Source organism: Dendrobates tinctorius, unplaced genomic scaffold, assembly GCF_039654945.1.
Source record: "Dendrobates tinctorius isolate UK_male_01 unplaced genomic scaffold, ASM3965494v1 ptg000231l, whole genome shotgun sequence".
NCBI classification, from domain to species: Eukaryota; Metazoa; Chordata; class Amphibia; order Anura; family Dendrobatidae; genus Dendrobates; species Dendrobates tinctorius.
The window spans coordinates 21,720,120-21,736,896 of record NW_027361898.1 but is presented as its reverse complement, the minus strand read 5'-3'; the positions used below and the strand labels follow the sequence as shown (position 1 = coordinate 21,736,896).

At 49.1% G+C, this 16,777-nt stretch overlaps 1 protein-coding gene across 2 annotated transcripts in view; it reads left to right on the top strand.

Annotated features, from left to right (window-relative positions):
* MED12 (mediator complex subunit 12) overlaps positions 1-16,777 on the top strand; it is a 179,997-nt gene that overhangs the window by 56,061 nt on the left and 107,159 nt on the right. For both annotated transcript variants that reach the window (XM_073556161.1, XM_073556162.1), the window contains exons 13-17: positions 8,229-8,458; positions 14,844-14,924; positions 15,228-15,392; positions 15,474-15,618; positions 15,703-15,821. In XM_073556161.1, coding sequence (XP_073412262.1) covers positions 8,229-8,458; positions 14,844-14,924; positions 15,228-15,392; positions 15,474-15,618; positions 15,703-15,821 — 740 coding nt within the window. The remainder of the gene's footprint in view (positions 1-8,228; positions 8,459-14,843; positions 14,925-15,227; positions 15,393-15,473; positions 15,619-15,702; positions 15,822-16,777) is intronic.

Genomic DNA, 16,777 nt, shown 5'->3' with positions numbered 1-16,777 from the left:
TTCTCCTGTTACCCTTGGGAAAATAAAAAAAAATGGGGGACTAAATGATCATGTTTGTGGAAAACTACGATTTTTTTATTTTCACGCCCGGGCATTATAAACTTCTGTGAAGCCCTTGGGGGTTCAAAGTGCTCACCACACATCTAGATAAGTTCCTTAGGGGGTTTAGTTTCCAAAATGGTGTCATTTGTGGGGGGTTTCCACTGTTTAGGTACATCAGGGGCTTTACAAATGCGATATGGTGTCCGATCTCAATTCCAGCCAAAAACGTCAAATGGCGCTGCTTCCCTTCCGAGCTCTGCCATGCGCCCAAATAGTCGTTTACACCCACATATGGGGTATCGGCGTACTCGGGACAAATTGCACAATAACTTTTAGGGTCCTGTTACCCTTGGGAAAATAAAAATTGGGGGTGAAAAGATCATTTACTCTGTCGCATCATTGGGGGACACAGAACCATGGGTGTTATGCTGCTGTCCACTAGGAGGTGACAGTATGCATAATCTGAAAAAGATTAACTATGGCTCCTCCTCTGCAGTATACACCCCTGGACGGCGTCGGCCTTCTCCAGTTTTTGCTTAGTGTCGCAAGGAGGCACACCTAAAGGTTTTTTCATTTTTTTCTTTCTTTCCGGAAACAGATGAAGATAAGTGGGTCTCCTAAATGAGACTCCCGGCATGGCTCCTTCCTCGGCCCCCTATTATGGGGTGCCAAGTTGAGGTTGAGATGGCGGTTCCCCATGTCACTTCTTGCCCAGGCCTGCAGGTGTTGGTTCGAAGTTGAGAACCCCCTCCTTCCCCAATTCCCTTTGGTCTTCGGTTGAGGTCGAGGCGAGGAAGAAGCCCTCTGACGGTGACAGCAGCACCCTCCCTAATCCCCCTCTGGGGGTATTAGGTTGAGACTCCGCAGGTAGGGTCTGTTCCATGGCATCCAGGGACCCCAGCTAGTTGCGGGCTTCTGTCCGGGCCGAGGGGAGTACGGACAGGCATAGCACATGCAGACGCAGGGCTCTCTGTGCCCCTGTGTCTGTGGCAGCATTAGTTTACAGCGCCGCAGGGGGGCCCATCAAAGGGCCCCGCTTCAGGTTGTGGCCCCACCGCTAGCCTGCCTTTCAATCCGGGGGGGACCAGTTAAAATCCGCCCCCACCCCCCCCCCCCCAAACTACCGCGCCGGCCTGGAACACTAGCACTTCCTGGGCATAGAACTATAATTTAGGCCGCGGCTTCGGCCTAGATGAGATCGCCGCCCCCCGGATGACAAATATGACTCTGCACAGTGTCACAAATGGGGCGGATTGAGGCAGAAGGGGCGCACTTTTACATGGTCCTGCGCGCTCTTTTTCAGCTCTCCGCCCCCTTCTCCTTCCTCTTCATCTCCTCCGCGGCCATTTTCGCTGCAGCAGACGCGGTCTCATACAACAGCAGCAACACCAGCAGTCTCTGGGGGGTCAGGACTGTGAGTTGTCGGCGCTGGAACCAGGGGCACACTGGTGGGGTAAGATCACAGCCGGGTTCTCCTTACTCGGCTGTGAATCCATATTACCTAGAAGGTTTTTCCTATAGTTTCCCCTGCGCAGCCACCCCTGTACGTTCCTCTGCTAGCCAGCCTCTGTGCACTATGCCGGGCTCAAGGAAAAGAACCAGGCAGGGCTGTTTTTATGCTTTTTGCACAGCTTGCAAAGCCACTCTCCCCAGTGGCAGCATGTACCCGCACTGCAAGGATTGTATCCCAAATACTGGGTCAGAGCCCCAGGAAGCCCCTATCATAACTTCAGCGGCCGCTACCACGCCGGAATGGGCTACCCAGATGTCACAGTCTATGACGCAGTCCATAGATAACCTGACTTCCACATTACTCCAGGCTCTGCAGGGTCATGTATCGGCTATGAGCGTTAGCCAGCAAAGGGACAGCTCCAACCAGGGACAGGCCGTTTCTGGCTCTCCCAGACGTAAGCGGACCCACACGTCACGTTCCTCTGCGTCACCCCATAGCACACGGTCATCCCCCTCCAGGGAGAGACGCCGTAGTCCCACGTCGCCTGGACCGTCCCCTACCAGAGACAGACAACGCAGATCTCCGCAAGAAGACCTCCGCCCCAGCTCACCCACCAGGGAACCCCTGAGCGATGCGCAGGATTCGGAAGGCATCTGTGACTCCGATTCAGATAACGAAACAGAGATCTGCGGTACCTTGTCCCCCTAGCACTACAGCGCTAGTTGAGGACATAGTCTCTTCCATCCACCGGGTGCTTGAAATTTCTGATCCAACCCCGGAAGCCCCAGAACACAAGATTTGCTTTGAAAGTGTCCTAAAACCACCTAAGGTCTTCCCTAATCACCTGGAATTTCCGAAGATACTTACTAAACAGTTCTCGCAGCCTGAGAAGAAATTTGCCAATCGCAAATATTTGGAAGCAAGGTACCCCTTCCCAGAGAAGGACACCAAGGGGTGGACAGGCCCACCTGAAGTGGATCCCCCAGTCTCTAGGCTAGCAGCACAGACCCTACTCTCACTGCCGGATAGCTCAACCCTCAGGGACACAGCAGACCGGCAGGTAGACCGCATGGTCCGCTCAGTTTTCGAAGTGGCAGGGGCCTCGCTGGCCCCTGCCTTCACTTCAGTATGGGCGGCCAAGGCCATCCTGGCTTGGGCCAAAGCATTGCAAGAGGGTCTTCAAACTTCAAATCCCGGGCTTTCGGACCAAGCGGTTCAAATAGCAGTTGTAGCAGATTACATACTTCATGCAGCCCTGGACTGTGCAAGAGGTGTAGCGGGGATAGCAGCAAACGCCATCACGATCCGGCGTATCCTCTGGCTGCGGCAATGGAAAGCGGATGCGGCCTCAAAAAAGTCCCTCGCGCACCTCCCGTACTTCAGTGGACGACTTTTTGGTGAAAAGTTGGACACAATGATATCCAACGCCACTGGGGGTAAGAGTACTTTTCTCCCTCCGTTGAAACCTAGACGCACGTTCAAACAGCGTAACCAAACACGATTCCGATCCTTTCGGAATTCTTCGGGCTGGTCCGTCTCACGACCAGCACAAAATCGTAACCGTTCTCCACGCAGGCACAACCCATGGGTGGCGCAGAGGCCAGACAGGACCTGGCAGTCAAAACCAGGCCAAGCGAAACCCAAGGGAGGAAAGACTCAGAACTTCGCTTCATCATGACTCACGAACTCCGGAAGACACACCACCAGTAGGCGGGCGACTTCTACTCTTTCAGCAAGTCTGGCTGCCTATTACAGAAGACAGGTGGGTCAGGGAAATAGTGTCTTCCGGATACAAGATAGAGTTCACTTCCAGTCCACCGAACCGGTTCTTCCTCTCTGTTCTACCAAAACCGCCAGACAAGGCTCGTGCCTTCCACCAAGCGGTCTCCTCTCTTCTTCAAGCAGAAATCGTGGTACCGGTTCCCGTGAACGAACGCTTCAGAGGGTTCTACTCCAATCTATTCATAGTCCCCAAAAAAAGGAGGCAGCGTCCGGCCCATACTAGACCTAAAACAGCTTAACAAATATATACGGGTTTGTCATTTCCGCATTGACTCCCTTCGGTCCATCATTGCGTCCATGGAGCAGGGAGAATATCTCGCCTCCATAGATATACAAGACGCATACCTCCACATACCAATTGCTTCCGCCCATCAACGGCTTCTCAGGTTCGCGATCAACCATGACCTCTACCAGTTCGTAGCTCTCCTGTTCGGGCTTGCCACAGCTCCAAGAACGTTTACCAAGGTCATGGCAGCTACCATGGACGGTCTACACTCCAGAGGCATTGTAGTCGTTCCATACCTGGACGACCTTCTCATCAAGGCTCCCACCTTCAAGGACTGCGAGGACAGTGTCTCAATCAGAATCGACACACTGAGTCGCCTGGGCTGGTTAGTCAACCTACAGAAGTCATCAACTACACCGAGTCAGGCCCTGACATTCCTAGGGATGCTATTCAACACTTCCAGGGGACTGGTGCTCCTACCCAGGGACAAGACACTGGCTCTCCGTCTGGGAGTTCTCATACTCCTCCGCAACCCTCCTCGATCCCTCCGGTTTTCCATGAGAGTCCTCGGCAGGATGGCAGCAGCAATGGAGGCGGTACCATTTGCCCAGTTTCACCTCAGGCCTCTCCAACTCGCCATCCTCAAATCTTGGGACAGGAACCCCTTCTCCCTCGACAGGGAATTCCGGTTGACATCGTCAACCAGGAGGTCCCTACAATGGTGGCTCAAGCCAACTTCGCTTGCAAGTGGAATATCGTTTCTCTCAGGTCACTGGAAGGTCTCCTGACCACCGATGCAAGCCTGACAGGTTGGGGTGCGGTACACCTACATCACAGGGCACAAGTCAAGTGGTCACCAGCGGAACTGACTTTGCCCATCAATATTCTAGAAATTCGGGCCATCTTCCTGGCACTGAGAGCCTTTCATCGCTTGCTGACAGCCTCTCACATAAGGATACAGTCGGACAATGCCACGGCGGTGGCATATGTGAATCACCAAGGCGGGACCCGTAGTGCCCAGGCAATGAGAGAAGTAGCACATATCCTCCACTGGGCGGAAGAGACAAGGTCGGTACTCTCAGCGGTCCACATTCCGGGTGTGAACAACTGGGAAGCCGACTTCCTCAGCAGACAAGGAATGGACGCGGAGGAGTGGTCTCTCCATCCCGAAATTTTTCACCAGATCTGCCATCGCTGGGGGACCCCGGACGTGGACCTAATGGCATCTCATTTCAATGCCAAAGTCCCCAATTTCATGGCCAGGACCCGCGACCCGCGATCACTCAGAGCAGATGCCTGGGGCAGGGCTGGACCCAGTTCCAGCTTCTGTACATTTTTCCACCCATCCCCCTGATCTCCAGAGTCGTGAGGAAGATCAAACAAGAGGGAGTTCCAACCATCTTGATCGCTCCGGACTGGCCCAGACGTACATGGTACGCCGACGTCGTGCAACTTACAGCAGACGCCCCCTGGGGTCTCCCCGACCGTCCCGATCTTCTGTCACAAGGGCCGTTCTTCCACCAGAACTCAGGGGCTCTCAATTTGACTGCGTGGCCCTTGAAACCTGGGTTCTAACCCAAGCAGGGCTCTCACCAGACGTCAACACAACTATGATCAGAGCAAGAAAGCCAGTCTCCGCCAAGATTTATTATCGTACCTGGAGAGCTTTTTTTGCCTGGTGTGAATCTCATGGACAGGTCCCACTCCCTTACTCCCTACTGAAGGTGCTGCGTTTTCTTCAGTCGGGCCTCGACGCCGGGCTATCCCTAGGCTCGCTTAAGAGCCAGGTGTCAGGTTCCTCCCTACAGACGCCCACTGGAATACTGTCACAGAAAGTGTTTTTTCTGGTGGCAATCACCTCGCTGCGCAGGGTGTCTGAATTGTCAGTACTTTCCTGCAAACGGCCTTTCCTAACTTTTCACCAGGACAGGGTGGTTCTCTGTACAGTACCATGCTTCCTCCGAAGGTTGTGTCCACCCTCCACCTCAATGAAGAAATTTCGATGCCATCCCTTTGCCCGGTTCATAGAGTGGAGAAGGCTCTGCATACGCTTGACCTCGTCAGGGCATTGCGTATATACGTGTCTAGGACTGCACCTGTTGAGAGTTCATTTTCCCCTTCGTCACGGAGGTCTGGTGAACTCCCTATTCTGGTAAAGGAAGGTAATGAGCCTGATTATCAGGCACCTGAGCCTAATGAGGATGACTGGCTGAGTGGAGTCACGGACTGGATATAAGGCTGCCGACGCCCTTCTGCCCTGCGGGTGATTTCTCTGTGGACTTCTAGGAGACCAGTCTGATTCCTGCTCCTCTAAAGCTAAGTTTTCTGCTTTGCCTGTTAGCATTTGTGTTTTGTTTTTTGTTTTCCTTGCTTTTCTGGATTCTTCCATTCCCTGCTGGGGTGAGCTGAATCTCCTTTTACCGGTTGCTCTGTCTTCAGAATATTCCTGAGTACTGACATAGCTTTTTTTGAAGCCTAGCGTCTTCAGGGCCTTTTTCACTGTCAGTTTGTTGGCTCTTATTTTCATAGGGTTTTTCACGAATTGCAGACAGCAGCCTTCCTGTCCTTTCCTATCTAGTTAGCTTGGGCCCCGTCTTTGCTTAGTCTATCTTTCTGTCTGTGTTAGTGTTTTCATCTTGCTTCACCGTCATTATATGTTGGGGGCTGCCTATTGCTTTGGGGTCTGCTCTGGGGCAGTTTAGATTTCCCCTTTCTTTCTTTAGGCCTATTTAATTCTCCGGCTGTGATCGAGGGGTCTAGGGCATCGTAGGAACCCCCCACGGCTACTGTTAGTTGTTGTGGATAGGATCAGGGGTCTGCAATCCGATAGCTGCCAACTTCTCTGGTTTTCTGGACTTAGCTAGCAATTCTATTTTTGCCTCCTACGGTGACTCATTCATAACATGCACCCTTCCGGAAGTCTGATTCTCTTTTTCTTCTTCCGGAGGGCATTCGCAAGGGTCTGCCGGCTTCTAAAGCTACCCTTGCCAGGTGGATCAAGTCCACCATACAAGAGGCTTACAGACTTAGCAATTCCTCTCTTCCGGCCGGTATCACGGCGCACTCTACGCGGGCAGTAGGGGCCTCCTGGGCCATTCGGCACAACAAGTGTGTAAAGCGGCCACTTGGACTAGCCTACACATGTTTACGAAACACTACAGTGTTCATACCCAGTCCTCAGCGGATGCGAGCCTGGGTAGACGGGTTCTGCAGGCGGCAGTGCCCCAAGTTTAGGGACCTGCTAGCACAATATTCGTCCATTGCTTCCCACCCAGGGACTGCTTTAGGACGTCCCATGGTTGTGTCCCCCAATGAGGTGACAGAGTAAAGGAGATTTTTGTGTACTCACCGTAAAATCTCTTTCTCTTAGCCTCTAATTGGGGGACGTTCTCATATTGTTCTTTGAGCTCGTACATAGTAGCCTTCTTACAGGCATGATTGTTATTTCTGTTACATTCCTCCTAATGCTTTTGCTCAAAACTGGAGATGGCTAACGCCGTCCAGGGGTGTATACTGCAGAGGAGGAGCCATAGTTAATCTTTTTCAGATTATGCATAGTGTCGCCTCCTAGTGAACAGCAGCATAACACCCATGGTTCTGTGTCCCCCTATTAGAGGCTAAGAGAGATTTTACAGTGAGTACACAAAAATCTCCTTTTTGCGGAAAAAATATGATTTTTTAATTGTACCGCTCTACGTTATAAACTTCTGTGAAGCCCTTGTGGGTTCAAAGTTCTCACCACATATCTAGATAAGTTCCTTGGGGGGGGTCTAGTTTCCAAAATGGGGTCACTTGTGGGGGGTTTCCACTGTTTAGGTACATCAGGGGCTCTCCAAACGTGACATGGCGTCTGATCTGAATTCCAGCCAATTTTGCATTGAAAAAGTCAAACGGCGCTTCTGAGCTCTGTCACGCTCCGAAACAGTGGTTCCCCCCCACATATCAGGTATCAGCGTGCTCAGGACAAATTGCACAATAACTTTTCCAGTCCAATCTCTCCTTTTACCCTTGGTAAAATAAAAAAAATTGAACCTGAAGTATTTTTTTTGTGAAAAAAAGTTAAATGTTCATTTTTTTTTTTTTAAATATTCAAAAAATTCCCGTGAAGCACCTGAAGGGTTAATAAACTTCTTGAATGTGGTTTTGAGCACCTTAAGGGGTGCAGTTTTTAGAATGGAGTCACTTTTGGGTATTTTCTATCATATAGACCCCTCAAAGTGGCTTCAAGTGTGATGTGGTCCGTAAAAATAAAATGGTGTTGCAAAAATGAGAAATCGCTGGTCAGCTTTTAACCCTTATAACTTCTAACAAAAAAAAATTTTGGTTCCAAAATTGTGCTTATGTAAAGTAAACATGTGGGAAATGTTACTTAAGTTTTTTTGTGTGCCGTATCTCTGTGTTTTAATGGCATAAAAATTCAAAGTTGGAAAATTGCGAAATTTTCGCCAAATTTCCGATTTTTTCACAAATAAACGCAAGTTTTATGAATGAAATTTTACCACTAACATGAAGTACAATATGTCATGAGAAAACAGTGTCAGAATCACCGGGATCCATGGAAGCGTTTCAGAGTTATAACCTCATAAAGGGACAGTGGTCAGAATTGTAAAAATTGGCCCGGTCATGAACGTGCAAGCCACCCTTGGGGGTGAAAGGGTTAAAGTATATTTACCATTGTATTCTGTACTGTTTTACGCCTTACTTTTTTTTTTTTTTCTCTTATAGCTGACCCTACAAACGAGGGAGAACGAGTAGAATTCTTTAATCTGGTTTTGCTATTTTGCGAGCTTATCCGACATGACGTCTTTTCTCACAACATGTATATGTGCACCCTGATATCTAGAGGAGACCTGGGACTGGACCCTCACGCACCTCGACCTCGTTCCCCATATGAGGACACAGCAGATGATACAGATCGCAAAGAGGGAGACACGAATAATAGTATAAAACTGGAGGTGTGTAAAATAGCTACATTTTGTAAGTTGGTGGCGGGTGTATTAAAAAGGTTATTAAGCAGCAAACAAAAAATATCCAGCTTGGAAAATTAAATCCCGGGGAATAAAAACTTCATGTTTATTAAACGCTGTTAAAATACTCCATTAACACAATACTTGGGCACAACATCGTAGCAAACCAACGCGTTTCAGCGTGAAGCCTTAATCATGATTAAGACCATAAGTAAGGCTTCACTCCGAAACGCGATGGGTCGCTGCCTTATTGTGACCAGTATTTTTTTAATCACATCTAATAAATGTGAAAACAGGATTTTTAGTTGCTTACCGTAAAATCTGTTTCTCTGAGCCTTCATTGGGGGACACAGGAAACAATGGGTGTATGCTGCTGCCACTAGGAGGCTGACACTATGCAGAAAAAAAGTTAGCTCCCCTCCGCAGTGTACACCCTACCGACAGGAAGTAGGATGTTCAGTTAGTGAGAAAGCAGTAGGAGAAGTAATTTGTAGACGAGATAAAAACACAGAAAGCACAAATCCACACTGTAACAATATTATGCAGTAACCGAGCTGTTCAACTTGGGAGGATGCTGTGTCCCCCCAATGAAGGCTCAGAGAAACAGATTTTACAGTAAGCAACTAAAAATCCTGTTTTCTCTAATCCCCTCCACGACAGCACATAGGAGGTTGCCTCCCCATCCTGATTAGGGACAGGAAACAAGAGGTTAAATAGCCCTCCCCTTCCTCTAATCCCCAGTGTTTTCCTGTCCCTAAACAGGAATGAAGAGGTGCTATGTGCTCCGTCGATGGGGCCGGCGACATCCCGGGGTTCTCCTTACCATGAGCCGGGGTCGATCGTCCTGCACCTTCCTCCCCATTCCTGCTAGCGGGACCCGCACCATCCTCCGGCGCTTCGGCAACGTTGGATGGTGAAATGGGGGCTGGGGGCCTCCCGTAGCTCCCCAGCCTGGTATTCGCTCCCCCCGCGCGCCGCATGTCTGTCTCTCCTGAGCGGCATGCACCGGAAGTGACGCGCACCACGAGGCCGGAGACGCGATGTCGCTTCCTCCTTGCGTTCCACAGTGGAACACACTGCCATTTTGGCAGGAAATGTAAAAAAAATAGTGGCGCCAGGAACTTGAGGGGGAGCCATCTCATCCGATTGGATGAGGAAAAGGAAGCTGGATCTCGGTTCCTATTTAAGGACCCTGATGGAAGACGCCATAAGGTAGGACAAACGTCTGCATGGTGGATGCGCTTTCCCTGAAAGTTGCGTCTGCAGAGCCCAGCTCAAACCCTGGCCCAGTGAGTACACTCGGAAAAGGGTATATACCTTTTTGGTTTAGGACCCATTCTTAGGGGCCCCCCTCCTCTCTCTTTCAGGGAGACAAGGATCCTACACCAAAAACGGAAGAAAAACCTACAAGCTGAAAATGCGCCATCTGTAGGAAAAAAAAAAACTCTCCTCCGATTATAAAAAGACATTGTGCCAGCAGTGCACGGCAAAAATCGTACGGGAGGAACAACCATCCCTGATAGAGGTATTAAGAGGGATGATGCGACAGGAAATCCAGTCGTCCCTGTCTACCTTCTCCCAGTCATCTGGGGGGGGGCTCTCAACCTCAAGGAAGAGGAAATACGCCCCTGAGGACATCTCAGATTCAGAACCCGAATCATCGGTTTCGGCGGACTGGAGGGAAGAGGGTGAACTGACCCCAGTCCAGTCAGAAGATAAGAAGTGGTTCTTTTCCTCAGACGATATGGAGGAACTACTCTCAGCAGTCAGGAACACAGTGGGAGTAGAAGAAGATAGGTCATCCTGCACTGAGCGGGGTGGCCTATTTGGCGGCCTGAAATCCAGGAAGAAAATGGTTTTCCCTATCCATGGTAATATCCAGAGTCTAATCCAGGAAGAATGGGAACTCCCGGAAAAGAAGCTAAGTATTCCGGGCGAAATGAAGGATCGATTTCCCCTGGACGAAGAAGACGCGAAACCTTGGACTGAGATCCCAAAAGTGGATATCCAGGTAGCCAGAGTAGCTAAAAAGACTACGCTACCCTTCGAGTATTCCTCACAGCTGAAAGACCCGCTGGACCGGAAGATGGATAGCCTATTGAGAAAGTCCTGAGAAGCCTCAGCGACTTTCTTGAAAACAAGTGTTGCATCGGCCTGTGTAACCAGGACCCTGTACCTCTGGCTTCAGCAGTTAGGAGACCATATAAAAAGGGGAACTTCAAAGGAAGATCTCCTAGCCTCTCTACCACTTCTTCAGAAGGCAGCCGCCTCTTTAGCAGACTCCTCTGCGGAGTCGGTCCGTATTGCGGCAAGAACGTCCGTGCTCTCTAACACTACCCGAAGAGCCCTATGGCTAAAAATGTGGAGTGGGGATATCCTATCAAAATCAAAGTTATGCTCTATCCCATTCAAGGGCGAATACGTATTTGGGCCGGCATTGGACGAACTATTAGAGAAGGTGACCGACAAGAAGAAAAACCTTCCTGAGCCAAAACAACCAAAGAAAAAACCCTATCATCCACCCCAGACTCAAACCCTGCAATACAGGGGTAAAGGGAAAACGGGATGTTGGAGCTACCCAAACGGCGGAAGAGGCAGGAATATTTTTCACGATTCCCGTTCAGACAGACAAAAAATGACGCCAAGCAAGTAGGGGGCAGAATTGCAGATTACTTCCCGAGCTGGCAGGAGATAACAACGAACCAAAAAATCCTGGACTTGGTCAGATGGGGAGGAAAAATAGAATTTTCCTCGGGTACGTTTGAGTCACCAGAAAGACGGCATGTGTCTGGTAGAGACCTATCCAAGTGCTCGATAAGAGATATAATACTGCTGCAATAGAGCGCGAGGAACCTGAAGGCGAGAGCGTTTAACTCGCCTGAATACGGTACAGAACACCAGTACCACTGAAGTAGTCAACCCCAAACACGTCTCCACAGTAATACGGCCGTTTGAACTACTGTACCTGGAAGGTGGTGCTTCTGAAGCCTGTATAGCAGATATAGCACAGCTGCCATCGGCTATAAGTATCCTGTGAACAAATCAGTGTGGAGAGAACCCGGAGAAGGGTATAGAAGACAGCCATTTCTGTGTTGCGGTGCAGTCTAGGTCTGGATACCTGATGACATTAGGTAGAACAACGGCTTCTGTGTTGCGGTCAAGGACTGGGTACCTGACGGCATTAGACCGAATAACGGCTTCTGTGTAGCGGTCTAGGTCTGAATACCTGAAGGCATTAGGCAGAATGACGGCTTCTGTGTAGCGGTCTAGGTCTGAATACCTGAAGGCATTAGGCAGAATGACGGCTTCTGTGTAGCGGTCTAGGTCTGAATACCTGAAGGCATTAGGCAGAATAACGGCTTCTGTGTTGCGGTCTAGATCTGGATACCTGAGGACATTAGGTAGAATAACGGCTTCACGTGTAGTAAGCCGTACTACGAAGACTGTAGTAAAGTAGATTCTGACCAGTCAATTCTTCTGACGGTAAAACATTAGGCCTGGGATCAGAAAGAGACTAACTGCACTCTGTTGTGTGCTGTGGTTCCAATCTCTGGACCAGTGAGTTGTGGTCAGCTTCTTTATCCACTGAACCACAGTAGACAATTGCCAGGTAGCACAAACTTCTATCCAGCTGGAAGGCCGGCCCAAACACTGCAGACGTGAAGAGATAGAAGCCGCAAATTATTCTGCTTAGAGCAGTATGAAGCCAGCGTCCGGAGGGGGCTGCAGAAAAAAGTAAGGGCGAGTGCCTGTGAGCAGTAGATATGGGAGCAGATGCTATGCCAGGGCTCCAGCACCTTTATGTGTGAAGCAATGGTTGAGTGTTGCTCTGCTGAAATCAAGGCGCATATCTGCAATGGCCGAAAACACAACAGCCGTGTGACAAAATAAGATCTCCGATGAAAAAAAAAAACGTGTGAGTGAAATCCCCTACCAGGCCAACGCCATGCGGCAAATACAGAAGACAGTAGCGTGGCTCTCCAAGCCTCTGTGTGCTATGCCAGACATACTGATGCACTAGAGACCGTGCCGCAGAAGATTACAATTACGCCAGGAAAATACACGATTCTAGAATACGATTACGTCAGTGACTGTACAGTTCAAGAGTACAGTTACTTCAGAGACTGTACGGCTCCAGAAAACCATTACGTTAGTGACTGTACTGCTCCAGGGACTGTACGACTATAGCGCATTTCACATGAGATGCAATAGCTAAGATGGATTCTCTGCTCCATCACTAGACCTGCGGAAAGTGTGGCCCTGCTTAATTTTACTATGAGGGGCTTATACTCCGCATTGTATCTGATTCGGCTGAGGGGAGAGAGGCAGGAAACAGCTGGTCCTGTTCGGTGAAGGCACTAACGCTGGGAGAATACGACCACTGTGGTGGATGCCGACGCAGGGAGGATGCCGAGGTCCTGGAAGACATATCTCATATTGCAAGTGAGAGAAGAGGAGCAAAACTGAGCGGTGACGAGGACCGCGCTGCCCGCAGGCAGGACAGAGTCATTACCGGTGTGCTCACACCAATATGGCCGCTCAGGGCCCCCACCTACCCGCCTTAGACAAGGGCGCGCTGTGCACAACTCCACTCTGCACAGCCCGAACGGGGGCGGAAAGATGGCGGCGAAGGATATTCTCTCTGCGCAGCAAGGGAGGCCGGACGGAGGGTGGAGCTTGCGCTGGGTGCAGGGAGCGGCTGAGGGAAGACAGGCGAGAAAAAAGCCCACCCGAAACAAGAGAGGACGGGGGCGGGGCTACCGAGGACTAGGCCGCAATTGAAGCTGGGGCCTAGATTAGACCCAGGAGACCGCCGACGAAGGGGGGGCGGCGCGGAGGCCCGAAAAATTCTGGAGTTATCACCTGGATCCTACCAGAAAGGTAGTCGGGTGCGAGGGGAAGCGGAGGGGCGGGAGACCCGCGCTGAGGAGAGCAGGCTGCTGCCCACCTTCGCCTATTCTGCTGAATAGGGTACCAGCTGGGGGAAGCCTGAAACACACAGCACTCGGCGAGCGGTGGTGATGGCTTTGCCGACCTCGGCAGGGAATGAGCTCCCCACATGTGCGGCAGGAGAGCGGCCAGGGAGAGGGGAGGACTCGGCCCAATATAAGCCAGGCTTAGACTACCGGAACCTGGGGGATTTTCTCTTCTTTACCTATCTTCTTATGCGGTGTTTACCTCTTCTCCCTGTGGTGTCAGACGTCCGGAAACATGTTGCAGGACGTCACATCTCATCCAACTAACAGGCTCTGGTGGGCGAGTAGTTGGGAGACGAAGGGCCAGGACCAGGTCTGGATCACCTAAGCACGCTTCTGTGCTAGGGGTTTGGGTCCTGCCGGCTAGACGTATGAGGATACGGGGTGGCAGTACACGCCGTACTCATAGTCTCTTTGTGGGAGTACAGTTGTGACCTTTCACACTGTATCTCTCCTGGTACCTGAAAAGGAACGACACACATTGAGGTAGATAAGGGTCTAATGAAAGACCCGTGTCCACCTCCTACTGACACTAAGCTAAACTGAGCATCCTACTTCCTTGTCGGTAGGGTATACACTGCGGAGAAGCTAACTTTTTTTCTGCATAGTGTCAGCCTCCTAGTGGCAGCAGCATACACCCATGGTTTCCTGTGTCCCCCAATGAAGCGATAGAGGAATTTTACTTACCCAGGATTGAATTTTCTTTGCTGCTTGATAACCAGAGGTGTTACTCTGACCCAGTCCGTGTGATGCTTCCTGAAACTTCAGATCCTGAGTACCTAGTTTGTTGAGATTACATACCCTACTTTTTTGTGTATTAAAAAGTTTGTCTGGGACCTGCTTACTTCAATCAGCTTTTTACAGGTCCCATAGCTGCTGGAAGTAAAGTCGTAGTGGCGGTTCTTGGACACTGCAGCACAACTCCCATTTGAGTAAACGTGAGCTGAGCTATTGCACCCAATACGACCCCTACGTGATGTACAGCACTTTGGTGTCATGGCTCTGACCACAATTTCCTTCCTGCCGCTGCAGGCTCTGTATACGGCTGATTAGTGGAAGTGACGGTGGTTGACTCTCACTGATTTGATGTTGATGACCGAAGTCCTTGATGAAACTTTTTTTTTTTTTTTAGTAGTGTAAAGTGTTAGCCTCTCTATTTGAAAGTTTCATACAAACCACTGTGCAAGTTGGAAGTTGGCAGTATTTTATCCTTCAGATAACATCAAGTGGTGTACACCATACATTTTAATGTAAAGTGTGATTACTTCGTTATTACATAGGTAGAATCATCAAACCACTGCTGGCTTGCTTTTCCTGAATGGAGAGTCGGTGGATGTTGTTCTTGTCTAATTTCAGTCTATGACCTCAATATAACTTCTGCAACATCTATATTGTAGGACACAACGCTTTCGGAAACCATGGACATTGACCACAGTTCAGGTGCTTTATTTGATGATATGGAGAAAAATGATTTCCAAGTAAGTTTGATGTGTTGTCTTCCTTTCCAACCACCTATCTACCCTCCCTGGATGATGCTTGTTGATACTTGTATTTATTATGTATACCCCTCCTCACATGTAAAGCGCCATGGAATAAATGGCACTATAATGATATCATCTGTGGGATTATCTGTGGTTGGAGTGCCCAAATATCTCCGATATCTGCTGCTTGACTACTGATTAGCACCCCCTCACATCATGTGCATTACTAGTTTTACTTAAGATAAATGCTGCATAAAGGTTTACATGAATCTTATGAGTTGCTGCTGGACTTCTTTTTAGATGTTCTCACCTGCCATGCGTTGTGAAGGATGTAGCCCAGGCCCTGATGAGGGAGAGAATGACGGCCGTCGGCCAGTGAAGACATCAAGTGGTGATGGTTTGCTGGCTTCCCTTTATGATCAACCCCGTCACATCCAGTATGCCACTCATTTCCCTATTCCACAGGTTAGTGGTGACTTTGTTTTTTTTTTTTCCTTTTTCTGCTAAGTTTATCTGTGTTTCAGTCTCCAACTTTCTCCCCTCCAGGAAGAATCTTGTAGTCATGAGTGCAATCAGAGGTTAGTCGTTCTGTTTGGAGTGGGCAGGAAAAGAGATGATGCTCGCCATGTAATCAAGAAGATCACCAGAGACATTCTTAAGGTGCTAAACCGGAAAAGCACGGCAGAGACAGGTTAGAACTAATCAGCTAAATCTTTGCAATACGGTCATGTGAAATGCAGAGCGTGATGAATAATGGTATACAATTTCATTCTAGGGTCCAATGAAGGACAGCGTAGACGCAGGATAAAACCCGAAGCATTTCCTACAGCAGAAGAAATTTTCCACCGGTTTCAGCAGCTCTCACATTTTGACCAACATCAAGTTACAGCTCAGGTAGCCCATTCAAGATAGAGATTGGTGTGAAGTTAGTGGTGTGTTGGTGGTACAGAATGGCATTGTATTTAGGGTTAGTTCCATCACCTTGCTGTTGATGCCCTTCTAGCTTTATGTTCATTGCTCTTTTTTACTTGTTTGGGTGAATCAGACATAATACTCTATGAAAATGACATTGTGGTGTACTGTGTAAAATCACTACGGTGTGGTTATTCTGATGAACACCACCTAAAATCTCAGCGCTGACACAAACCTTCCTAGACATTCACTTGTAAAGATGTACCTTGTTCATTGATCTGAGTACACTTCTCATCTACAGAACTTTGTTTCAGACTCAGCAGTTATTGACTCCATGCCTCCATCTTGAATTTGCTTAGTTCTATATTATGTAACAATGTCCAGTGGCCTGTGGTGTGACCTTTACCAATTTATACCTCTCTTTTCTGGCCTTTCTTTTAGGCACAACTAATTTTGTAGCTCTGTATGGTAACAACTTGTCAATTAAATCCACCTGCGATCTGTGTCCTAAAATGCTCTGGGCTAGTCCTGTTCCAAGCTCTAATCTACTCTTTTTAAAGGACGTCTATTTGGCGCAATAACACTATTAGCCTTCAGATATAGGGTCAATCTGCGGATTAATGGTGTTATGAAGTTGTCCGGCTGCTGTACTGAAAGTGTGGCACCTGGGAGAAAATAACTCTACATTTGTTGGTTGATAGCATTTTCTGACATGACTGGTTCCCTTTTAAGTTGAGATATCTCTATATATATTTCTGAATGTGTGTGTATCACCAACCAATCACAAAGCGTCTTTCATTTCACCAGTGCTGTGTAAAAGAAGATGAGCTGTGATTGGTTGCTATGAGCAACAGTTTTCCTTGCAACCAATCCCTAAGCATCTTTCATTTCACCAGAGCTGTTTTGGTTGCTATGAGCAACAGTTTTCCCTCTCCAGA